Source organism: Acanthamoeba castellanii (genome assembly GCF_000313135.1).
Source record: "Acanthamoeba castellanii str. Neff unplaced genomic scaffold scf7180000084522, whole genome shotgun sequence".
In the NCBI taxonomy this organism is placed as follows: domain Eukaryota; phylum Discosea; order Longamoebia; family Acanthamoebidae; genus Acanthamoeba; species Acanthamoeba castellanii.
The window spans coordinates 23,961-46,849 of record NW_004457402.1 but is presented as its reverse complement, the minus strand read 5'-3'; the positions used below and the strand labels follow the sequence as shown (position 1 = coordinate 46,849).

The 22,889-nt window shown below is 57.4% G+C and overlaps 8 protein-coding genes across 8 annotated transcripts; 6 read left to right on the top strand and 2 right to left on the bottom strand.

The window, feature by feature from the left end:
• Positions 1-41: 41 nt before the first annotated feature.
• On the top strand, positions 42-398 carry ACA1_031680 (uncharacterized protein; the record flags this gene model as incomplete). Its single annotated transcript, XM_004337935.1, has 3 exons — positions 42-120; positions 201-280; positions 348-398. 3 exons carry the CDS (start codon positions 42-44, stop codon positions 396-398), a joined length of 210 nt encoding a protein of 69 aa, XP_004337983.1.
• Positions 399-1,068: 670 nt separating this feature from the next.
• Positions 1,069-4,429, bottom strand: ACA1_031670 (TIMbarrel protein, putative; the record flags this gene model as incomplete). Its single annotated transcript, XM_004337934.1, has 13 exons — positions 1,069-1,172; positions 1,253-1,418; positions 1,499-1,710; positions 1,808-1,877; positions 1,988-2,071; positions 2,191-2,284; positions 2,374-2,619; positions 2,946-3,337; positions 3,452-3,546; positions 3,649-3,734; positions 3,833-3,963; positions 4,075-4,174; positions 4,254-4,429. The coding sequence occupies 13 exons, from the start codon at positions 4,427-4,429 to the stop codon at positions 1,069-1,071; spliced, it is 1,956 nt and encodes a 651-aa protein (XP_004337982.1).
• A 330-nt stretch (positions 4,430-4,759) lies between these two features.
• ACA1_031660 (Catalase, putative) lies at positions 4,760-6,435 on the top strand (the record flags this gene model as incomplete). The annotated part of the gene is made up of 3 exons (XM_004337933.1): positions 4,760-5,186; positions 5,315-5,641; positions 5,726-6,435. The coding sequence occupies 3 exons, from the start codon at positions 4,760-4,762 to the stop codon at positions 6,433-6,435; spliced, it is 1,464 nt and encodes a 487-aa protein (XP_004337981.1).
• A 534-nt stretch (positions 6,436-6,969) lies between these two features.
• Positions 6,970-8,413, top strand: ACA1_031650 (endonuclease/exonuclease/phosphatase family protein; the record flags this gene model as incomplete). The annotated part of the gene is made up of 6 exons (XM_004337932.1): positions 6,970-7,052; positions 7,132-7,189; positions 7,334-7,443; positions 7,533-7,606; positions 7,708-7,810; positions 7,897-8,413. The coding sequence occupies 6 exons, from the start codon at positions 6,970-6,972 to the stop codon at positions 8,411-8,413; spliced, it is 945 nt and encodes a 314-aa protein (XP_004337980.1).
• Positions 8,414-8,688: 275 nt separating this feature from the next.
• On the top strand, positions 8,689-12,851 carry ACA1_031640 (hydrolase, alpha/beta fold domain containing protein; the record flags this gene model as incomplete). Its single annotated transcript, XM_004337931.1, has 13 exons — positions 8,689-9,000; positions 9,168-9,410; positions 9,469-9,951; positions 10,077-10,495; positions 10,601-10,699; positions 10,845-10,931; positions 11,018-11,106; positions 11,199-11,267; positions 11,406-11,515; positions 11,619-11,812; positions 11,924-12,044; positions 12,138-12,292; positions 12,395-12,851. 13 exons carry the CDS (start codon positions 8,689-8,691, stop codon positions 12,849-12,851), a joined length of 2,838 nt encoding a protein of 945 aa, XP_004337979.1.
• Positions 12,852-12,977: 126 nt separating this feature from the next.
• On the bottom strand, positions 12,978-16,679 carry ACA1_031630 (EMP/nonaspanin domain family protein; the record flags this gene model as incomplete). Its single annotated transcript, XM_004337930.1, has 19 exons — positions 12,978-13,087; positions 13,159-13,288; positions 13,373-13,496; positions 14,040-14,104; positions 14,172-14,272; positions 14,356-14,434; positions 14,533-14,608; positions 14,717-14,798; positions 14,888-15,005; positions 15,067-15,160; positions 15,239-15,348; positions 15,434-15,507; positions 15,578-15,636; positions 15,727-15,875; positions 15,948-16,007; positions 16,071-16,125; positions 16,194-16,303; positions 16,365-16,528; positions 16,634-16,679. The coding sequence occupies 19 exons, from the start codon at positions 16,677-16,679 to the stop codon at positions 12,978-12,980; spliced, it is 1,806 nt and encodes a 601-aa protein (XP_004337978.1).
• A 307-nt stretch (positions 16,680-16,986) lies between these two features.
• ACA1_031620 (prenylcysteine lyase, putative) lies at positions 16,987-20,413 on the top strand (the record flags this gene model as incomplete). Its single annotated transcript, XM_004337929.1, has 19 exons — positions 16,987-17,200; positions 17,275-17,378; positions 17,447-17,535; positions 17,595-17,641; positions 17,812-17,877; positions 18,024-18,095; positions 18,173-18,304; positions 18,366-18,472; positions 18,531-18,594; positions 18,659-18,742; positions 18,812-18,886; positions 18,953-19,035; positions 19,126-19,207; positions 19,272-19,339; positions 19,404-19,476; positions 19,802-19,877; positions 19,965-20,031; positions 20,104-20,209; positions 20,301-20,413. 19 exons carry the CDS (start codon positions 16,987-16,989, stop codon positions 20,411-20,413), a joined length of 1,722 nt encoding a protein of 573 aa, XP_004337977.1.
• A 407-nt stretch (positions 20,414-20,820) lies between these two features.
• Positions 20,821-22,763, top strand: ACA1_031610 (uncharacterized protein; the record flags this gene model as incomplete). The annotated part of the gene is given in 8 exon segments (XM_004337928.1): positions 20,821-21,246; positions 21,265-21,480; positions 21,575-21,720; positions 21,796-21,891; positions 21,961-22,138; positions 22,229-22,354; positions 22,424-22,533; positions 22,625-22,763. 8 exon segments carry the CDS (start codon positions 20,821-20,823, stop codon positions 22,761-22,763), a joined length of 1,437 nt encoding a protein of 478 aa, XP_004337976.1.
• Positions 22,764-22,889: the final 126 nt, after the last annotated feature.

The window sequence follows — 22,889 nt, the reverse complement described above, 5'->3', positions numbered from 1 at the left end:
AATTCTTGTGGTCATCAGATTGGCACCCATTGGGTTCTCACATGGCATTGCCTTCATTCCACCGTTCACAGGCGAACTCGATCTCTTCGGCCCAATACTTTGGCAGGGAAGAGGAAAATGGTATGTATATCTTTTTTGATGTTTAGTTCGTCTTGTCTCTGCGCCTTGTTTACTCACCTGGCTGCCTCATCGCGACACAGGCGGCGGCGACATGAGCAATTGGAACGCCCAGACCGATCTCAACGCCGTCAAGGACACCGTGGTGCAGGGCACCAAGAAGGTGCGTGTGCCATTCTCCGCGCTCTGTCACTTTTCGCCTCCAACTGACTCTTTGGCTTTGCTTTCAGCTGGCGAGCATGGCGACGGATTTCTTCAACTCGATGGAGAGCTGGTCGTAGAACGTTTCACTTCTCCAATGATACTGCCGTTGTCGCTGTCTGAACACTCTGCCGTGTGGATACGACCAAAAGGCCAACAACACAACTCCGACTCCACTACACCACACCCACAAGCAAGCAGGCCCGAAGATTATCCTGTCCCTACCCTCTACGCTTTTCTCGTCCTCCTCTTGGACCTTTTTGTTCGGTGCACGCTTGATCTCCTTCCTCCAAGTAGAAGTGCAAAACATTGAATCAGAACACCACACGTGTGGAGGACGAATTTCGCTGGGCGCGAGGATCCCACGATTTGAAGAAGCCGACGTAGCTCAGTCGGTAGAGCGCCAGGCTTTTAACCTGGTGGCCGTGGGTTCGAGCCCCACCGTCGGCGCAAAATATTTTGTCCCTGCTCACTTCTAATCGAGGAGTGGCAGCCTGTCTTCGCGTTTTGTTCAAGCTTTGTTGGAGTTGCCGCTACCACGAAAATAGGATACACCACTGCGGTGACATTGTCCTAATGGAAGAGGATGGACTTGTGGTGCAGGCAGTGATCAAAGGGTTGGCAGGCTGTCCACTGCTTGCCACTGGTGCTCCACCATCCAGCATAAGGGTCACACAATGAAAGTTTGCACCCCAGGACATAGAGCTCTCAAACAGGCAGGAAGGACTTTATATTATTGGATCTAACATTCTATCCTTCAATGTTGGCATTGTAGGCGTTGGACTTGTGTTTGGGAGTGAAGGTGAAGCCATCGGGCACCGGCCCCAGCAGCATCTCACTGATCGACACCCAGTCTGGCAGCACAAACCAGCAGAACACGAAGGGAGGACATCAGCAACACACACACACACACACACAACACACACGTGAGTACCATTGACGACAGGAGAGGCGAGCAAGGTCTCGAAGTCGCTGCGGCCGAAGAAGGGAGGCGGCCTCTGATGCAGCTTCGGCGGCATCACCTCGAGGAGGCCGATGGGCACATAGCGGTGGAGGAACGACAGCCACTGCAGCAAAAACTCGCGCGTCGTCGCCACGCCCTGCAGCCAGACACCCAACACACGCATAGTCAGCGCGAATCACTCCTCGAGGGTCAAAAGGTGTGAGAGAGGTGTGGGACCTGGTCGTCCGAGCCCCAGTGCATGAGCCCGAAATTGACAAAGTCCTTCAGCAGGTCGAACCGCTCCGTAGCAGAGATGTCCCAGTCCCTGTTCTCCTTGATCTCGGTGAACACCCAGGGCTTGATGAGCGCGCCACGGGCCACCATGATGGTGGACACGCCAGCCGCCTTGGCCTCGGCCGCCTGCTGCGGCCCGTAGATGTCTCCGTTGCCTAGACCACCGGCAGCGCACACAGCGCACGGCCGCGTGAGTTCTCAGCTCGAGTGTCGTGTGTGTCGTGTGTGTCGTGTGTGGGCGGTGCACGATACCGATTATGGGGATGGGCGAGGTCTCTGCGCACTGGCGGATGTAGCTCCAGTCGGCCTCCCTCGAGTAGCGCTGCAAACGGGAGCGACCATGCAGCTGAACGTGCCCCCCCCCAACCCCGTGTCAGCGGACAACAGGGACCCTAGCAGCCGCGCGGGCGCGCGAGCGAGCGGCGCGCGTACCGTGACAGCGGCGGCGCCGCACTCGGCCAGTAGCGGAATGAGCTTGTGGGCGTTGGGCGCCTTCTCGTCCTTGCCCGTTCGGATCTGTTGCGCGCGCCGGGCGTGAGCACCGAAAAGCTTCAGCTGTGGCGGGGCGGGGCGACGAGGTGGTAGCGCGCGTGGGAGAGCGGGTGGGCGAGCAGGCAGAGCAGCAGCAGCAGCACCTTGACGGTCAGCGGGCACGAGAGGACCGTGGCCATGCCCCGCACGATCCCCTCCAGCCTACGCGGCCGGTCCAAGAGCGCCGAACCCGCACCCCTGATGCCGATGACGATGACGACGATCGGTTGATTAACGATGAAGGAGCGATCAATGACGATGTTGAGGTTGATGGGTCGTGTACGTACTTGTTGACGACGAGGTCGATGGGGCAGCCGCAGTTGATGTCCACAAAGTCGACCGAAATGGTCTCATCGAGCACCTGGCCGCACTTGGTCAGGTGGTCCGGGTGCGGCCCGCACAGCTGCACCCCGAAGATGTCCTCGGACGGGTGGCGCCTCAGCAGCGCCCACTCCGACGGCTGGCCCTGCAGCAGGTTCTCGGCGAGGGCCATCTCACCGCAAGTGATGTCCGCGCCGAGAGTTTTGCAGATCCTGGACGGCGTAGAGACGAGAAAAAATCGTTTGTTTGTTTAGGTGCGTGTCGTGTCGTGTCGTGTGTGTGTCGTGTCGTGTCGTGTCGTGTCGTGTCGTGTCGTGTCGTGTCGTGTCGTGTCGTGTCGTGTCGTGTCGTGTCGTGTCGTGTGTTACCTGCGGAAGGGAGGTTTCCCAGAGTGGTGAGCGGGGCGAGATACAACTTGTCGTTCCAGTCGATCTGTGATGGCACACACAATGATCAGCACAGGACCAGCCGCAAGCAGCGCGCGGTCGCGCAACACGGACACGCACACGACACACGACACACACGAGGTAGAACGCACCTTCTTCTTTTCCACCGCCTCAGCGGCGTTTCCACGAACTCAAGCCTCTGCTCGATCTTGACCCTCCTCTCCTCCTCCATCTTCTCGGCCTCGGCCTCCGTTGCCTTCTCCTTTTCCTTACCCTTGTCCGCCGGCTCTGCCTGCGGCGCGGCCTCGACGTCCATGGTCGCCGCGGCCTGGGCGTCGGCGCCGTCGGAAGCGCTCGTCTGGCCCTCGCCCGCCGCGCGCTCGCTGACAGGCACGTTGTTGTCCTGCACGCGCTGCTTCGTCTCGCGGGTCCACTGGCGCAGGTAGGGCACCGCGCGCGAGAAGTCGTACTGCCGCTTGCGCAGCTTGACCTGCACGTCCTTGTCGAGGAAGTTGACCGACTCGGGGTGCGGCTTCGATGCCAGCTGCACGTGCGGTGCAAGTAAGTAAACCGCAGTAAACGTCGGTCGGCCAGGTGTCGTGTGTGCGTGTGTGCGGTCGTGTGCGCGTGTGCGTGTGCGGTCGTGTGCGTGTGTGACGATGGGAGAGGTGCGTGCCTCTTCGTTGATGACGTTTTTGTTGTCTTTGATGTGTGAGGACCCGAAGCGGCACACGAGACCGTACTTGCAGCGGCCTGCACCGATAGAAGACAAGAAGAAGAAGAAGAAGCATTGCATAACGCGTGAGAGGGATGCAGCAGACCATGTGAAGACGGGTGTGAGCAGTTTTTTGTTACCGGTCTCCTCGAACATGGGGCACCTGTCGGCGATGTCGGCCGGCTTCGCGGCCAGGAACGCTGCCACGTCGTGCGAGAACTTGCACCTGTTGGTTGGGTTGGGTTGGTTTGGTGGTGACACGACGGCTTGGTGGTTGCGTGTGGTGTGATGGAACGAGGGGTTTGGGGGGGGGGCAGGGTTTACTTGATGTCGCCGTGGGGGCAGGTCCTGCCTTCGGCGATGGCGAAGCACAGCTTGTCCTTGCCCAGGGTGTGTCTGTCCTTCCGCCTCTTCTCCTTTTCCTTGACCCTCTGTCGCTTGGACAGTGGCTGGCTCTGTCGATCATCCAGCAGAGCGCCGCGATGAGCAAAGCTCGCGCTGACCCCACGACACACGACACACACGCACACGCACACACCACCGAACATAGAACAGTGTGGAGTCACCTTCTCCTTCATGTCCTCGGCACTTCGCTTCTTGTCGCCATCGCCTTCGGCGTCAGCCTCTGTGCTCGCTTCCTCCTTCTTTTTCATGGCACGAAGATACCTGCGCGAGAGTAGAGCAATCGATGATTAAAGAAGAAGAGGTGGGTTGCAATCACTCGGAGGAGAGATGAGAGAGGTACTGAATGCTGACGGCGAGATCCCCACTTTCATTTCGCTTGGCCAGAGCAGCTTGGGCCTCCTCCGTTGACGGAACGGCGAATGAGATGGAGGTTGCGCTCGGGAGCGGCCTGAGCCGAAACGGGGCCGCGGGCAAGGGACCGCCCCCTTCGGTGCTAGACGATGCAGGCGCTTCCATTTTTCCGGTCGCGAAGATGAAGATGCAGCTAAGTTGATTAATTTATTTTATTGTTTTCTTTTCTCAAAAGGCCAAAAAGACATTCTAGGGTTTTTTCTGGATGTACCACAGTCACGCTGACGTCATGCCAGCAACCAGCCGGAGGCTGCTCGCGATTTTCCAGGTTCGCCATATGTCGACAAGCGAATCATTAATCAAAATCATAGCCATGTTTGACTTTCTAGTGGCTGAGAAATTTGACGGGTTGGGGTAGCCGATAATTCCCACAGTAGGGTGTACGTCACCGCCGCATAAGTCTGTTGTATCAATCGATCGAGAGAAGCAAGAGAGATGGCGCAGAGGCCCCTTTTCACCACCTCGCACGGTTCGCCTGTGCATGATGACAACAACAGCCTGAGCGCTGGACCCGACGGCCCGCTCCTGCTTCAGGACTACCAGCTCGTTGATAAGCTGGCGCATTTCGACAGGGAGAGGATTCCCGAGCGTGTGGTCCATGCCAAGGGCGCCGGTGCGCACGGCTATTTCGAGGTCACCCACGACATCTCCAAGTACTGCAAGGCCAAGTTCCTCAACCGCGTGGGCAAGAGGACCCCCATTTTCACCCGATTCTCGACGGTCGGTGGCGAGAAGGGCTCGGCCGATACCGCGCGTGATCCTCGCGGTTTCGCTGTCAAGTTCTACACTGAGGAGGGCAACTGGGACATGACTGGCAACAACACGCCCGTCTTCTTCCTTCGCGACCCTTCCAAGTTCCCTGGTGCGCATCATTTACTCCTTAATTTTTTTATTTGCAACTTTGAAGTCAGCGCTCGATTTTTTGTGCAGAATCTGCTGCCCACGCTAATTTTTATTTCGACTAACCAAATTGGTTTCAATTTTGAACAGATTTCATCCACACGCAGAAGAGGAACCCTCAGACCAACCTCAGGGATGCCAACATGTTCTGGGATTTCCTGTCGCTCACCCCCGAGAGCCTTCACCAGGTCACCATCCTGTTCTCCGACCGCGGCATCCCCAAGGACTACCGCCACATGAACGGCTACTCGAGCCACACCTTCAAGCTGGTCAACAAGGAGGGCAAGCAGTACTGGGTCAAGTTCCACTTCAAGACCGAGCAGGGCATCGAGAACCTCACCCAGGAGGAGGGCGACCGCATTGCCGGCGAGAACTCCGACCACGCCACTGAGGATCTCTTCAACTCCATTGCCAAGGGTACCCTCTTCAACGCCTCTGAGCGCTCACCGTCTTGTTCTTACCGGCACGCTGACATTCATTGGTCGGGCTTTGTGGCTGCAGGTGAGTTCCCCGCGTGGAGGGCCTTCATTCAGGTGATGGAGTACGAGGACGCGTGGAAGTACAAGTTCAACCCGTTCGACGTCACGAAGGTGTGGTCGCACAAGGACTACCCGCTCATCCCCTTCGGCCGCCTCGTGCTCAACCGCAACCCCGAGAACTACTTTGCCGAGGTCGAGCAGTCGGCCTTCTCGCCCGCGTCGCTCATCCCCGGTATCGAGGCCTCGCCCGACAAGATGCTCCAGGGCCGTCTGTTCTCCTACAACGACACCCACCGCCACCGCCTGGGCACCAACTACCTCCAGATCCCCATCAACGCGCCCTTCGCCACCAAGGTCCGCAACCAGGAGAGGGACGGCGGCATGACCGTCAACGGCAACCAGGGCAGCGCCCCCAACTACTTCCCCAACAGCGTGGAGGGCAGCCCCGCGCCCTGCCCGCAGACCCTGGACACCCACCCGTTCGACGTGAGCGGCCCCGTCGCCAGGCACCGCCCCAACCATCCTAACGACGACTTTGTCCAGCCGGGCAACCTCTACCGCAACGTCATGACCCCCGAGCAGAGGACCAGGCTCGTCAACAACATCGTCGGCCACCTCAAGAACGCCCGCAAGGACATCCAGCTCAAGATGGTCGAGATCTTCTCCAAGGCCGACAAGGACTACGGCGCCCGCATCAGGGACGGCCTCGTCGCCGCCGGTGCCAAGCTCTAAGCTCTGCTCCGCGCCCCGCGTTCTGTAATCAATCCTCCACTCGGAAGCGAGCTCTCACTTTCCAATGCACACTTCATCTCTCCTCTCGTAGTCACCGCACAAGGTTCATCTTTCTTTGCACAAATCAATACACAACCCTTTCCTTCTTGCCTCCACGCTCGATGCGTCGTGCCCTGGCGAACGAAGAAGAAGCCCAGATCCATTTCAGAGAAGAGGTTGAGCGCAAAGCAAGCAGAGAAAGAAAGAAACGAAGGATTGACACAAGCACGTGAGATGAAGAAGAAGGGTGCCGCGCCGGGCAAGAAGAATGCTGCGCCCACGCCAGCAACGAAAGGGACCAAGGCGGCCAGTTCCGCCTTGCCCGCCTTCCCTCGCTCTCTACAGGAAGTGCCGCTCCCTGCTGGTAGCGACCACCCCCGTACAGAATTAATAAAAAAATAAACAAAAAGTAACCAAAATTCAAAATAATTACAACCCGACGCGTGTTCAGGCTGCAGCGTTGGTGGGCGAGCATTGCGGAAGAGCGTGAAGGTGATGACCTACAACGTGCTCAAGTCGACGTGCTCGTTCAGCTTCTACCCGCACTGCGACACCCAGCACATGCTCTTCCCCTACCGGTACCCTTCCTCCTCTTCATCATCAACCCGGTTCTGCACGACGAGGCCTGACGGGGCCGTGGCGTGCTTGCTGGGTCAGGCTGGCCAACCAAGCGCGGGAGATCGAGGCGTTGGCCCCGGACGTGGCCTGCCTGCAGGTGCGGCCGCGCGCTGCGTTGGGTGAGCTAGCCGGCTGGCGGTGCTGACATGCACACGGCGTCTTGTTGATGTGTGCTGTGTGTGTGCTGGTGGTGGTGGTGGTGGTGGTGGTGTGTGTGTGTGTGTGTGTGTGGCCACTGCAGGAGGTGGACAAGTACCAGGAGTACCTGTCCTACCTGAGCAAGACCTACAGCGGAGTGTACAAGAAGAGGGAGAAGGGGGACGGCTGCGCGCTCTTCTACAACAGGGAGCGGTACGTAGGCGGTTGCCACATGGCACCTTTTACTCTGTGTAACATCACTCACTTCTTCGTTTTGTGATGGCCGTGCATGGGCGTGACAGGTACTACGTAGGCGAGGTCTGTGAGTTGGATTTGGGATTCGACACGGTGGCTCTCCTGGTGCCGCTGATGCCTCGTACCTTCCTCTCCACCACCACTGAAACAGCGCTACAGGCCCTCATCATTGTTGACGACGTGACCACTGTCACGTCACTTGCTGTGCGCGCACAACCATAGTGGAGGAGGACGACAGCCCGCTCTTGGTTGCGACCACCCACCTCTCGGTGTGGTTCGACGACGCCGAAATCATTCGCCACAAGCAAACTCGAGAGCTGCTCAGGTTTCTTTCCTTTTCGTCATTGATAGCCTCCGTCGTTCTGTTCTTCTTCTTCTTCTTATTACTCGCGATCGCTCTACGCCACACAGTGCCGTGAATGCGTGGAAGAAGGCGAAGGAAGCCGAGCTGGGCCAGGAGAATGTGCCCATCGTGCTGTGTGGCGACTTCAACTCGACGCCCGACTCCTCGATCTACGCCCTTCTCACATCGCCCGGCCAAGCCCGTCCCCCTGCCGCTCGACCCAACGGCCCCAGGGGCAACCGTGGCGGCGCCGTCAAGTCGCCGGCCGCCGGCCGGCCGGCCGCGACCAGCGACCAGACCCAGCAGACCACGCCATGGCGCAGTGCCTATGCGTTGCATCAACAGACCGCGGCCGATGAGGTGAAGGAGGGAGCCACGACGGCGACGACAACGGCGAGCGGCGAGCCGCCATACACGACGCTGCTGCCGCACTCGGCGCAGGTGGTGGACTACATCCTGTGGCCCGCCGCTTCGCCCATGCGCGTGCGGGCGCTGGTGCCGATACCGCGCCTGGCCGAGGGGAGCGGGCTGCCCTCGGCCCTCTATTCGAGCGACCACTTCAGCCTCATGTGCGAGCTCGCGTAGCCCTCCACGATCGTGCGTTTGTTTGTTTGTTTGTTTATTCGTTTGACGGCGAAGTACCCGCCGTAGCGGGGTAAAGGGGCAGCGCCCCCCTTCGCCACGTCTGGCCACGATCGTGCGTTAAAAGGTCTAAGAGAAATTATTTAAGAAAAAATAAAACGAAGGAAACGAGATCTCACGTCGACAAAAATGAAGGCTCTCCGGAACTGCGCAGCACACCTACGAAGTCAATCTCGCATTCGAGAAGTGCACACTTGGAGCGCCTCAAGATGGCGAAGATGGAGAGAGGGTTGACGCTGGAAGGGCTGCGGGGCAATGTGCCAGCGGCGAAACTGGAGGCTGGCGACGTTGCACGCGTGGTGGTGCCGGAGGAAGATGACAAGTACAAGGTCTTGTCCCCCCGCTACAAGCCCACGAAGAAGCGCAACAAGAGCAAGAAGAGCAAAAGGAGCAAGAATTCAGGTGGTGGACCCCTCGCTGATGAGGAATTCACGCAACCAGCATCTTCGCAAACAAAACATGCCGATGAGAAGAAGGAAGAGGCAGCACAGGAGGATCGTGGCACGCACTCCACCCCAATCGACGCGGTCGTACGTTTTTTAATCACCTCTCTTCCATTTTTTTTCTAAATATTATAATAATACGTATTATCCTCACCAAAATATTATATATAGTCTGAAAGTACTACGGAATTTATACTACATTAGGATTAGTAGTATTTAAAATATATCTGGTGTTGCGCTGCCCCTGGCATTAGGCGGAGGAATCGCCAGCGGCTGAGCGGAAGCTGAGGCGGTGGCACACGCTGGGCCTGGCCCGGAAGAAGATCGAGCGGCAGGCGGTCAAGGAGGGCGACCTCGTGTGGCGCCAGTCGCGCAAGGAGACCCAGCACGTGGCCCTCTCGCTCACCGCCACCATCCTCTGGATCAAGAAGGCCAACAAGGAGTTCTTCTCGCCCTTCCTCGAGATCATCAACATCAGCAACGTCTACATGAAGAAGGTACCTCGTCGGTGTGTGTGGTGTGTGCGGTGATGATCTGACTCTTGGCTCGTTGTAGGACGTTGTGATGATGGTGCCGCCTCCGCCTCTTGGCGCGGCGCAAGACAGTGGAGCCGATAGAGCCAAGTCCGCGCGGGCGACGATGAAAGAGAAGCCGAGCGACAGCAGCAGCAGCACCGTTGACAGTTCATCATCGTCGTCATCGGGGGCGCAGGAGGGAGACAAGCGACGCAAATCGCTGGGCGATCTATCGGAGGCGAGGGACCAGCTCGAGGGCGAGGCGAGCAAGCCGACCAAGACCGGCAGCCGGATCGGGTCGGCCATCAAGCGCGGGTCGACCATGACCCTGCGGCGTACGCCGGCGGCGCACTCCGCGGGCCCGCAGCCGGTGGCCTTCTACAGCTTCGTGATCGAGGTGCGGCGCAAGGAGTTCACCACCAACGTCATCACCCAGGTCTTCGCCTCGGAGAGCAAGCAGGAGATCGAGGCCTGGGTCACCGCGCTCCACGAAGTCATCATCGCCGCCCGACTCGCGAAGAGGGTACGACTATCTATATATCAATATATAGATCGTATATAAACGTATATTATACTTATATATTCGTTCGTTTTAAGTTATTTTAAGTTATTTATTTATGTAACTCTAATTTATAATTGTGGGCACAGAAATCGTTGCTGGAGGAGAGGGCGCTGGAAGTGGCCGAACTCGACGACGACAAAGGAAACGAAAAAGGAAAAGAAAAGGAAAAGGCGGAGCGGCCCCTGTCGCCGCGGGCCAAGGGCGGCGCATTGCCGCCGGAGCCGCCGCCGGAGCCCACCTTCCAGGCGGACCTGCTGACGGGCCTGTCGTCGGTGGTGCCCGGCGAGACCGAGAAGCAGCGGGCGCGGCGGCTCAAGCAGGAGGTCCGGGACGAGCTGCAGGAGCGCAAGCGGCGGGGCAAGGCCGAGGCCAAGCTGACCCTGTTCGGGCTCGTGACCAGCAAGGGCTACCCGATCGAGGAGCACAAGGTCACCACGCCCGACGGCTACATCCTCACCCTCTTCCGCATCCCGCACGGCAAAAACGAGACCGGATACAGCCCAAGGTGTGTGCATGCCTGTGCGTGTGCGTGTGCGGTCGTGCGTGTGTGGTGTGTGCGGTGCGTGCGTGCGATGGAAGGCTGACTCATTGTCTGTGCGATGTGTGCCAGGCCTGTGGTGTTCCTGATGCACGGCCTCATGGATTGTTCAGTCACGTGGATCGTGAACGAAACCGCCAAATGCCTGGGATTCATCTTTGCCGACAACGGGTTCGTTGGCTCTCTTTTGTTCTCCACCAAACAGTGTCCGGTGTGTGTGCCGTCGTGCGTGTGCGTGTGCGTGTGCGTGTGCGCGCGTGCGTGTGTGTGTGCGTGCGCGCGTGCGTGTGCGTGTGTTGCTCACTCGGGCTTATAGGTTTGATGTGTGGATGGGCAACGTTCGAGGCAATCGGTTCAGCCGCGAGCATGCGCACTTCAAGGTGGACAGCACCCAGTACTGGAAGTACGCGTTTACCCCAACTCTTCCACTGGGCCGAGGCCCGGGCGCTCACCAACACACATATTTATTCCACGCGTGCGCGCGCACAGTTTCAACCGTGATGACCTGGTGAAGGACGCCCGAGCGTCCATCGACTACGCCCTGGACTACGCCCATCAGCCCCACCTCGTCTTCGTCGGTACGTACGCCACGCGTCGTGGTGGCTGCTCTGATGGTGCTCTGCGTTGGGCCGACCCCTTCGTTTCTTATTTCTTTCTTCTCTCTGGCCAGGCCATTCGCAGGGTTGTAACGTGCTGTTGGCCATGATGGCCACCCAGCCCGAGACGCGGAGCAAGATTAGTATAGGCTTGTGTACGCCACACCGCACGACACACACCGTCTGACCGCACACGCACACGCACACATGCACCACCGCACGCGCACGAAGCAATCAGGCCTTCGCATCTCATCGCGAGGCTCAAACACAACACGGCACAGTGCTGGCTCCGGCCGCGTACGTGCACAACCAAAAGTCGAAGATGATGACCTACCTGGCCAACATGCAAACCGACAAGCTCTTCCAGTTCATGGGCATCAAGGCCTTCCTGGTACCGTGGCCCGAGAAGACGATCATATTATTATTAATCATTATTTATTTATCATTACTCTTTTACGCTGACCGTTCATCGTCTGGTTGGTGGCGTGGGCCAGACGACGGGGACGTGGCTCAACAACATCACGCCCGGCCTGCTCCTCTACTCGGCGCAGGGCACCAGGCTCGTGACGCGGCTCATATTCGACAACATGTGCGGGTGGAACCCGGACAACAACTTCTCGCTCGATCGCATGCCGGTCATCGCCGCGCACCAGCCCGGCGGCACGTCGGTCATGGTCATGGCCCACTGGTGCGACACACTACTGCTGCGTCTTTGCGTGTAGTTCTGACGTGTGCGTTTGTATGTGTGTCGTGCGTGTGCGCTCGTGTGCGTGTGTGTGTGTGTGTGGTGCCACACAAGGGCGCAATCGATCCGCAACGGCACATTCAGCCATTTTGACTACGGGGCGAAGAAGAACCTGGAGGTCTACGGACAGGAACAGCCACCACCCTATGACCTGGGCAGCATCCATCCTGCTCGGGTACTGCTCGCTCTCCCGTGCTTATGTGCGCGTGTCGTGTGCGTCGTGTGCGTGCGGGGCTCGTAGGCTGACGACAATGGGGGACATCCACAGTTGGGTGTGTTCTACGGCGGGGAGGACAAGCTGACGTGCAAGGAAGACGTGGAGCGGCTCCTCTCGGAGCTGCCCGAGGAAACCGTGGTCTACGCGCAGTTCGAGGAGGAGTATGGCCACCTCGACTTCGTCTGGGGCGACGACGCCCACATTCGGTTCGCTCCTCTCCTTGCGCGTGTACGTGTGCGTGTGCGGTGGTGCGGTGGTGTGTGCGACACCTTTTTTTAAACCAACTTTTCGTGTGCGCCCAATAACAGGATCTACCTTAAGTTGGTGGAGCTGGCGAAGAAGCACTACAAGCTCGCGGAGAAGAGGCGGCGGCGGCAGGAGCAGGAGGAGCAGGAGCACGACAAACTGCACCAGGCCAGGGGCGAGGGCGAGGAAGACAAGGACGACTCGCCGGGCGCCTCTTCCTCCTCCTCCCCATCACCTTCTTCTCATTCCGGGTCCACCACCAACGGCGACGGCAACCGCAGTCAGCAGCAGCCTCAGCAAGAAGATGAAGACAAGGCCGGAAAGAAGGACAAGAAGGAGGGGAAGAAGAAGTCGAGCGGCAAGAAGAAGACCAAGAAGGCCAAGAGCAAAGTCGACCACGAGCTGGTCCGCCTGGAGTCCAACGCCGACCTCTGCGATGTAACATCGGAAGCCGTGCCGGACGCTGCCCTCAGCAGCAGCCCACCCAAGCCCGCTGTGGAGGCCCTGGCCGATGCCTGACCTCCCACAGCCCTTCTCTCGCAGTATCGCCCCAATGAAGTGGTGATGATGAAGGTGGGTATGATGTGATGGCCATACATTTTATGATGGTGATGATGATGGGGTGGTGATGGTTGTTGATACTCTCTACTCGACCTTGATGGAGCCGTAGATGGTGTAGACGAACCAGTAGCACGAGAAGAAGCCCACCACTCCAGTGAGCGTGAAGAACTCGAGCGTGATGATCAGCGTGTAGCCTTGAAGCCCACAGCCCCGACTCCGTTAGGCTTCGAAACAAAGTGGCGCGCTACGGGAGGTGCGGTCATACCGGTGTAAAGGCAGATGGAGACGAACTTGGTGATCTGGAGCTTGGGCATGAAGTAGAACACCGAGAAGAAGAACAGGTAGAGGGCCGATGTCGCCGGCGTGAGGAACGCTCGCCACCACCAGTGGTAGTCCTGTGCGTGCGCGGTGGGCAAGGTGGGCGGGCGGTCAGAAGAAGTACACCATGATGGTGATAGTGTGGGGGGGGGATGGCTCACCTCGCTGCACAGCTGGAAGTAACACATCACAATGGTGATCTCTGCGCAGGTGATGGCCAAGATGACGAACACCAGGAAGAGGAACCCGAACAGGTAGTAGAACTGGTGCAACCAGATGGACGACCTGGTGGTGGCCAATGCCAACAAACGGGGGGGGGGGTGAGAAGAAGGGCCAGCGCTGGCGATAAACACATTTGTAGGAAAGCGGCACCAGATGAAGAAGAGCTCGATGAGGATTGCGCCGAAGGGAAGGACGCCGCCGAGCAGGATAGACACGATCGGGCGGGTGTACCTGGCGTGTGGTTGGACTTGTTAGCTTGGTGTGTGTGTGTGTGTGTGTGTGTGTGTGTGTGGTGTGTGTGGTGTGTGTGTGTGTGTGTGGTGTGTGTGGTGTGTGTGTGTGTGTGTGGTGTGTGTGTGTGTGTGTGGTGTGTGTGTGTGTGTGGTGTGTGTGGTGTGTGTGGTGTGTGTGGTGTGTGTGGTGTGTGTGTGTGTGTGGTGTGTGTGGTGTGTGTGGTGTGTGTGGTGTGTGTGTGGTGTGTGGTGTGTGGTGTGTGGTGTGTGGTGTGTGGTGTGTGTGTGGTGTGTGGTGTGTGGTGTGTGGTGTGTGGTCCTGTAATGCAGTGGAGGAGAAGTGCCAGATCAGCGAAAGGGCGTGGTCACGCACCAGAGCTGGTCAGGGATCTGACGGGGAATGAGGTTGATGCGGATGTTGGACGGCTCGGGCACGACCTAACAATCCAAACGCCGGGGATTAGCCATTGTATGGCGTATGGTGAAAGAGGTGGTCATGTGTTACCTCTCCCTTGTTGCCAAAGTATGCGCCGGCGAAGGTGAGGGGCAGCGAAACGCCGAACCACAACGTGATCAGCTCCAGCAGGGTCAGGAACGGCATGGCACCTGTAATTCGTGAGCCCGTTCGTTAGCGAACACGATCGGGGGCGTGAGGCACACGCGGGCGGTGGAGGTGGTGGTGGTGGTACCAGAAGAGTGCTGGCCCGAAATGAGGAAGTTGATGACCAAGAAGATGCCAAACGCCATACCGGGATACAGGAACATCGACTGCGAGTTTTCGCGCAACGCAAGAGGCAATAAGAGCCATGATGGTCAGGTGGCGAGATTCGAGTAGAAGCAAGCGGGCCAATGAACGGGAGTCGCACCAGCAGCGTGCAGCGCTTCCAGTGCACGCCCTTGAACATCTTGTAGGTGCGGGACGAGAAGTAGCCGTTGAGCACTCTGCGCCACAAAGGAACGAACAAACGATGAGTGCCACACCCCAACTCTCACGAGTTCACAAAGCATAGCATGTTCAAAGCCGAAGGGAGGGATCGGGTGGTGGCGTACCCCATGACGACAAGCAGCACCACCATGGCGGTCATCAAACTGCCGCGGTTGGCCGGAGAGAGGAACCCCAACATAGCAAAGCCTGGTAGAGAGGTCACAGGGCAATGTGGACAAAACGATCAGGTCGAGGTCCTAGCCGTGTAGGAGTGATTTGGAGCGCGCAGTACGTACCCATGGTGATGACGGTCATGGCCAGCGTCTGCACGCCAGAGCCCACGGAAGCAGCCAGGAGCATAGGCCAAGCGGGAGCGCGGAAGACGTCGGCGTGAACCAGCTTCCAGCCAGTCTCCTACGAGGGCATGAGCGATCATGTGAAGCTGGAAGTGGTACACTTGATTGCAACAAAGTACCTCGAGCACGTCGTTGTTCTCGTCATCGCGTTGGGCATTGTAGCGGCGCAGATCAGCCCTCAGCACGCGCAGCAGAATCATCGCCACAATACCGCTACAGCATAATCGACAGCCACGTTAGAGCGGAGCCAAGTGAAAAGAGGCGGAACACCCAAGTAGAGTCGCGGCGTACGTGAGGAAGAGGACGACCAGAGAAGAGTTGAGAATGGAGAACCAGTGCACTTGATCATCGGTCATCATGAAGTAGGAATCCCAACGCGAAGCCCACTTGATGTCGCTCCTCTGGTGTGACGAAGGCATCACTGCGTAAGATGTTCGGTTCGGAAGAGGCCAACACATCAGAGGCTCGAACATGGGGAGCAAGTACCACCCAGGTGGCCGAGTAGGTGAAAACGATGGTGACCTCCTTGCCTTCCTCAAGCACCTGGATAGGCGTGGACGCTTGAGGTATGGCAGTTAGGGTTGCGTTTGACAGCGAGGCTTGCTTACGAGAGCGGGCCGAGATACGTACAAAAATGCTCGCATGTGTTGGGGTGGCCCCCCTCGGGGTAGTCGGTGGCGTGGTTCACGCTACAATGGAACGAAGCAGTGGTGGAGAATGGTTCAATGCTAACGCACAGCACTCATCCGAGCTCAATAATGAAAAGGAGAGGCGGAAACCTGTAAGCCTTGACCTCGAAGCCCACGACGCGGATACCAAGCGCAGGCCGGGTGGTGCCGTCCTTGGTGGCAGGTTCGGCGGTGGTGGGCTCCTCGTGGTAGAGAATGGTAATAGCGATGTGATTGTTCAGGGCTGGCTTGATGGGCGACTGTCGTGTGATGGACTGCCCACGTCAGTGGGTGTGGCCAAGCGCTTGCCCCTCCAGTTATCTGGGACGTACCGCCTTGTTTCCAGCCTCCGAGCGGACCATGCGCCCGAGAGGGAAACCATCCTCATAAATCTGCAAGAGGAATTTGATTAATTGCTGAATTAATCAATTAGCGACTTGACGAAGGCGACGTACGTGGGAGCCATCCAGCATGAGGTGCCTCTCAGCAGATGGAAGAGCATCTAAGAGCCTTTGGAGAAGCAACTGAGTTCAGCTCCAAAGGGAGGGCAAATGATGAAGATGACGTTTGGGGGGTACCAGTGCACTCGGTACTCCTGACGAATCTTCTCCGCGAACTGGGCAACCTCGTCCGCCTTGTACTGGCGCTTGCAGACCACCTGGCACGTCTGATTGATCTTGGCCGAAATCTGCACAGAAAGCAATGAATGCTGATTCGCGGTGTGCCTCTCAGAGCTGCGGCAAAGAGACCTTGTAGAGCGAATTCTCGATGATGTCGCCCAAGAGGATCTCGCCCAACGATTCGCGCGAGTCTTCGACGTGGGCTGGTTGGCAGAAGGGCAGAGAGTAGTACTTGAAGGGCAGCTGCGTATGGATCGATGTGATCTTGTTCACATCCACCGCGATCTGGTCACCTGGCGGCCCAACGTGATGCTGTTAAGCAGACGCAACTATAGCCGTAGGGCAGATGAAAGAGAAGATGGTGTTGACTCATGATATCGAGCCAGGGGAAGACTTACCCTCGGAGTACTCGGTAGGGGCGATTCCGGGAAGGTAGAAGCCCATTGCCCCTGGGAGGCCAGCAACAAGACCAAGAAGAGGCCGAGAGGAAGAGCCGAACTTCGTTGATCCATCATCATCTTTGCGTTCGATACCTTCAACTATCTTCTGGGTCCGCCTACGGGATTAGGGCAATGTTTCTTGTCGACTGATGATTACACGGTAGCGCCTTCCTTTCTTTTGCGTGGAGAGTAACTTACCCGGTGGAAGGCCAAGACTTCATAGCTTCGAGAGGTGACGAAGCGCTTGGCACATAGTATAGACAGAGAGGAGCATCGTTGCAGGTTCAACTGAGATGGAAGACGGCACAGAGATGAAGACGATGAAGAAATCGAAGGAAGGAGAAAAAGGCGACCAAGTAGAGGACTGGGTGTACAGAGTGAACGAGGTGATAGTTGAGGACGACGAAGTGGGGGAGCATCAGCTCTACGACGACACCTACCCATCCGATTTCTTAGACGACGCGCTGTCGCAAGAAGAGTGGGGTGAGGTGATGGATTCCGTGAACGAGATCTGGCGACCAGCAGGTACAGCTCAGCGTCACATAAACGTAACTGCGGTGGCGACAAGAACTGATAAGCCACTGCTCAATGTGCTGCAGCGTACAGCGTGCGAAGGCTCGACCTGTGGATGAAGCAAGGGTGGCAGAATTCGTTGATTTGCTACCTTCCGTGTCTTATCCAGCAGGAGCAAGAGGTTGAAGCGGTACACTGCTTTCACACAGCTGCTTACGTATGAGGTCATGTGTTTCATCGTGTGGAATGCGAGTGCAGACCATGATCGAGAAGAGGAGAGAGCTGGTGGAGTATCTGCACCAGGTGAACGTAAGATATCAGTGCCGTGGTTTGCTGTTTGACCTTCGGTGCGTCCTCACTTTCCTGGTTTCAAGACGCAGCATCTGCCTGACTGTTCACACTGCAGAGAGCTCGTCGACCGACCAAAGACGTTCATTCACGTCTACAAGGGCCGTGTTGAACCCCCTGTCTGATAGGAAAATTGAAAAAAAAATGAAAATGAAAATTTTAATCTTGTACTTAACTGCCCTCGCAATACACAAGGGCGCTTATGGCAGAGTCCAGGACGTTCTTCGTGTTGTTGGCGCTCATCTCAGCGTTCGCGCTGCCCCAATTTATTGCAGCATCTCTCGTCTGCGATGGCGACACCTGTAGCGCCCCCGTCCTGAAGATCGGCGTTGTGGGTGCTGGTACGCAAGGCCATTTATTTGAATAATCATTTAAAGTCATAGACAGAACTGTGAACATATTTAAACGACAGATTCAAGTGATGATATAATAGGTATTTATGATTTATTGTCCAATAAATGTACTGCAGGCATTGGTGGTGCGTCAGCCGTCCACTTCATGAGGCGGGCTCTGCCGCTTGCGGACATCCACGTCTTCGAGAGGGACGGCTTCGTTGGAGGTACGCACCGCGGACGCTCGAGCTGTGTTGTTGCTGGTAGGGGCCTCACCGTGGATGGGATGCACGCCGAGTGGCAGGCCGAGTACGATCCATGGAGATTGAGGGAGTGCGCGTGGAGGTGGGCGCATCGGTCTACCACGTTTCCAATCGCTACTTCGACAGCTTTGTGAGCGAGTTCGGCCTCAAGCGAAAGGAGCCGCCCAATCTGGGTACCACCACCACACACACCGGTATACGTCGCTTGGTCTGACGTGTGCGCTGCTGCTAAAGGCCTGTGGGGCCTCTGGAACGGCAACGAGTTCGTTATGCAGGAGAGCGAGTGGTTGCTTCTCACCCTCGCCAAGATGCTCTACCGTTATGGCCTGTCGCCATTCAAGGTACCAACTAGCGCATCTTCCTTCCTCCAGCGAGGCGTGAGCTGATCAACTTTGGCAGGTGGAGAACCAGGCTACTTCAGTCAAGGAGCGCTGGGTCGAAGTCTACGCAAAGCTGGAGAACTGTACTGTTGTAGCTCCAAAGCCGGGCAACGGCCAGTTACTCACGCTTGTGCGGGGTTGTCTCAGGTTCATTCGATACGTCTGAAGCGCTGTTGGAGTCGTTGAACGTATCGCATTATGCCCAGCAGAGCCTTCTCAAGGCCCTCCAAGGTAAGAAGTCTATCTGGCTCCTCCTTCTCGATTCTCTAGAGTTCATCGCTGTCTCTCTGCCCATACCAGACGGAGGAGTGAGCGAGGAGTACATCCACGAGCTCGTCACCGCCATCGAGAGGGTCAACTACGGCCAGAGCCCAGGTGCATAGTTACTACTGTATTCGCTAAGACAAATGTCGTACTCACTTCCTCGCTCGCTTGCGACAGCGATGAACGCATTTGCGGGCTTCGTCGGGCTTGTGGGTAGCGGAAAGGAGACTCTGTTCTCGGTCGAGGGCGGCAACCATCGGGTAACTCCTTTTCCCCCCTTTTCTTCAGGCATTTCTTTCGCCTGAGCGAGGCCTCACCACAGTGTCATTATAATGTGGTGCCTACGCAAGGTGGTTGAAGAATTGCTCAAGGCCGCGAAAGCCAAGATGCACCTTAGCAGTCAGGTAGCTGGAGTTACTGCGATGGACCAAGGTACGCACCCACAAGGATTGGCCACACCGAGTACCCATGACTGAGTAGTTCTACTTGACCCAAGGTGGTAAGACCAAGTACACGATCAAGTACAGCTGCGCCGGGCAAGAGCTGGAGGAGATCTTTGATGCCGTACAACCTCACTCCATTCATTCGACTTGTGGTTCGAAATCACTAACATTCTTCGCCGTGTCAGGTGGTGATCGCAACGCCACTCGAGTTCACAGACCTCTCGTTCAAGCTTGGCGAGGAAGAGGTGAAGAGTGGAGGTAATCTGTGATCACACGATGCACCACGCAACGCCAATTCGTTATGTGGTCATCGAAGTTGCTTACGACATGTGACATCTGGTTGTAGATTTGCCTGTGGCTGCGGGAAAGAGGCGCCCCTACCAAACCACACATGCTACGCTGGTACGCGGCCTCCCTCGCTTGTCACGTGAAGCAAGCATGCCCAGCTGACTGTTTTTAACAAACTAAAGGTTGTGGCTTCTGAGCTGAAGCGCGCCTTCTTCGGTCTTGACAGTACGCACTCCCCGCTCTCTATGTATTCATATCAAGCCATGTCTTAACAGAGCTTCATTGCTTGCCGCAGATGACACCTGGATTCCGTCGTTCGTGCTGACGACCGAAAATCCCAACATTCCCTTCAACTCGGCCTCGGCCATCAGGTAGCCTTGCCTTCTCTTTTTACTGCCAACAGCGTCATGAATGAACTCTTCGACCACACTTTACTCTTCTGTGGTCGGACCCAACAGGAAACTCAACGAGACGCACAACATCTACAAGGTCTTCTCGCGCCAGGCCATGTCTGAGGACACCCTCGTACCACTAACCTCCCTTTCGTGAGACCGGTCGCGCGTGTGTGTTACCCTCACCGCTGGGGTGTGTGTGCAGGACCGTCTCTTTGGCGGACGCCTACGGACCTTCCGACAGGAGTGGGCTGCCTACCCCGTGCTCACGCCCTACCCATTCAGCGAGTGGTCGCGCATCAAGCTTCACGGTAGCCTACATTCCCTCGCCCCCACTGCCTGGACCGATACTCGTACCCGTGTGCTGATTAATCCCCCAATCTCCTCTCTGGAATACACCAGACAAGTTGTACTACGCCAATGCGTTCGAGAGTGCCGTGTCGTGCATGGAAACGCAGATCGCCTCCGCGCGCAACGTCGCCAATCTCGTTCTGCGAGACCTGCGCTCGGCTTGAAGCCCTGGGAACAAACACGTTGCTCGCCGCGCGTGAAGAACGCGAAAGATCAAACGTGTGCGGGACAGCTGAGGCGACATGTCTATCTGTGCCCGTATAGAGTCAATCGAAGCTGTACTAAAACCCGCGAGGCACACCGTCACCTTGCTCTCGGCGTGTTGTGTGGTTGGCGTGCGGGCACAACCGCCAAACGCGCCGAAGAAAATGTCGACACCAAGAAAAGGGAAAGAGGAAAAAGCCCGTGGCGGTGGCTTGTGCTGGCCAGGTGCTTGCGTGCACGGCCAGACAGACGCCACCGGTCACTGGTTTGACAACACTGCTACATAACTACGACGCAGCTTGACTGGCATCTTTTTGCTTCATTCTACGTCCAACGCGTCCACGCAAGGCCTACTCGATTTTTTGCGATGAAGGGCAAAGAGACAGCGCCACGATCATACCGAGATGCATCTTCATCATCTTCATCTGAAGATTCTTCCCATCCATCTTCGCGACCTTCTGGGCCGAGCAAGAGCAGGTTCGAGCCGCGACCCTCCTACCTCGACCCGGCCGTGGCGTCGCCCCTGCAGCGGTCCGAGTTTCGAGGCTTCTTCAACCTGGTGGCCATGATGGCCGCCTTCTACATCATCAGCACCAACGTGAGCTTCTTCCTACGCCACGGCACCCTGGTCGGGCTCCGGTCTCTTGTACGCCTCATCCCGCTCGACATGCTGCCCGCCTGGTGCGCCCTGGGCGCCGCGCCCTTCTCTGCCTACGCCCTCGAGTGGGCCTGGGTCAGGTGGACGGCCGCCCGACGACGACAGCGACCGGCAGGGCCGCCGCCGCCGCTGTGGGTGCGCTTCGTGGTGCAGCATACGCTGCAGACCACGATCTTCCTCACTACGCTCTACCTGCTCGTGGTCGCCTCGGAGTGGCCGGTGGTGCCGATGGGCACCTTCCTCCTCCACATGATCGTGCTCGTCATGAAGATGCACTCGTACCTCGTCACCAACGCCGAATTCGCACTGGCCGCGGCCGCCGACGTAAAGGGCCGGAAGACGGCCAAGACCACCGGCACCAGTGTACAGGTTCGCTACACCCAACGACCACAGTCGCGCGCGTGTGCGTGTGCGTCGTGTGTGTGTGTCAGGGACTAACCACTTGTGCTAATGACGGTTGTAGAAGGAGAAGGGCGAGACTGATGCTGCGACCACGAAGGAGGGGCTGGTGGCATACCCCCACAACGTCACGTTCTGGAACTTCTTCTACTTCCTCTGCGCGCCCACCCTCGTCTACGAGCTTAACTACCCGCGCACCGAGCGCGTCAGGTTCGTTCGAGTTCACCAAACCGTTTTCTTGGCTTCAGCAAATGGAGACACGTAAGCTGACAACATCGTTTGCAGATGGGGATATGTGACGGAGAAGTGCCTCGCCGCGGTGGGTGTCTTTTCCGTTCTGCATATCGTCATCGACCAGCACATCACCGCCGTCCTGCTGCGGTATGCGTTGCTTCGTTTCTTGTACGCCTAGCCTTGCTGTGTCCTCACACTCACTTCACATTATAATAGAGCCCCGGTGATGTCGGTCGTAGAGACAATCGCGGCGTTGATCACTCCGTTGCTGTTTTGCCACATCATGATATTCTACATTATGTTCGAGCTGATCCTCAACGGCATCGCCGAGGTCCTCTGCTTTGCCGATCGTCGCTTCTACGACGACTGGTGGAACAGCACCACGTGGGACGAGGTAATGCTTCCCCTCCGCGCACCGCCATACAGCGCCTTGCTTACTTCCTCTCTCTCTCTCTGTGGTGTGTGTGTGTGTTAATGCTACTAGTACGCCCGCAAATGGAACAAGCCCGTGCATGAGTGGTTGCTGCGCCACGTCTACCTGGAGTCGATCAACACCTACAAGACGTCGCGCTTGCGTGCCACCTTCATCACCTTCCTCTTATCCGCCGTCGTACGTATCGTCGTCATTGTCGTTCATTGAAGTCCGTTCAATCTTACTCTCTCCTTCTCTGTTGTGCAGTTGCACGAAACGGTCTTTGCCGTCATATTCCGGATGGTGCGGCCCTACCTCTTCCTCCTGCAGATGGGCCAGCTGCCGCTCATCTACCTCGGGCGCAAGCTCAAAAACACGTACGTGACGTCAGCACTCTTCACTTACGGCGCTCAACCAGCGCTTCAGCAGAGGCCATCAACATTGCTTACTCTCTGCATATGCATGCAGGCGGGCGGGCAACTTCTTCTTCTGGTTTGGCCTCATACTGGGCGTGCCGCTGCTGGCGACGGTCTACTGTCGGGAGTACTACTACGCTCTCTCGCTCAAGGACAACCCCTACATCGACGCCGACATCATCACCTCCTAGAATCCTCCACCTCCATCTCCTATGCTTCATGCTCCTCATAGTCATAACGACCACAAACAGGAGACATCTTGATGCACTCACGCGATCATGGCGGGCGGAGGAGCCCCCAAGCGGCAGCTTTTTGGC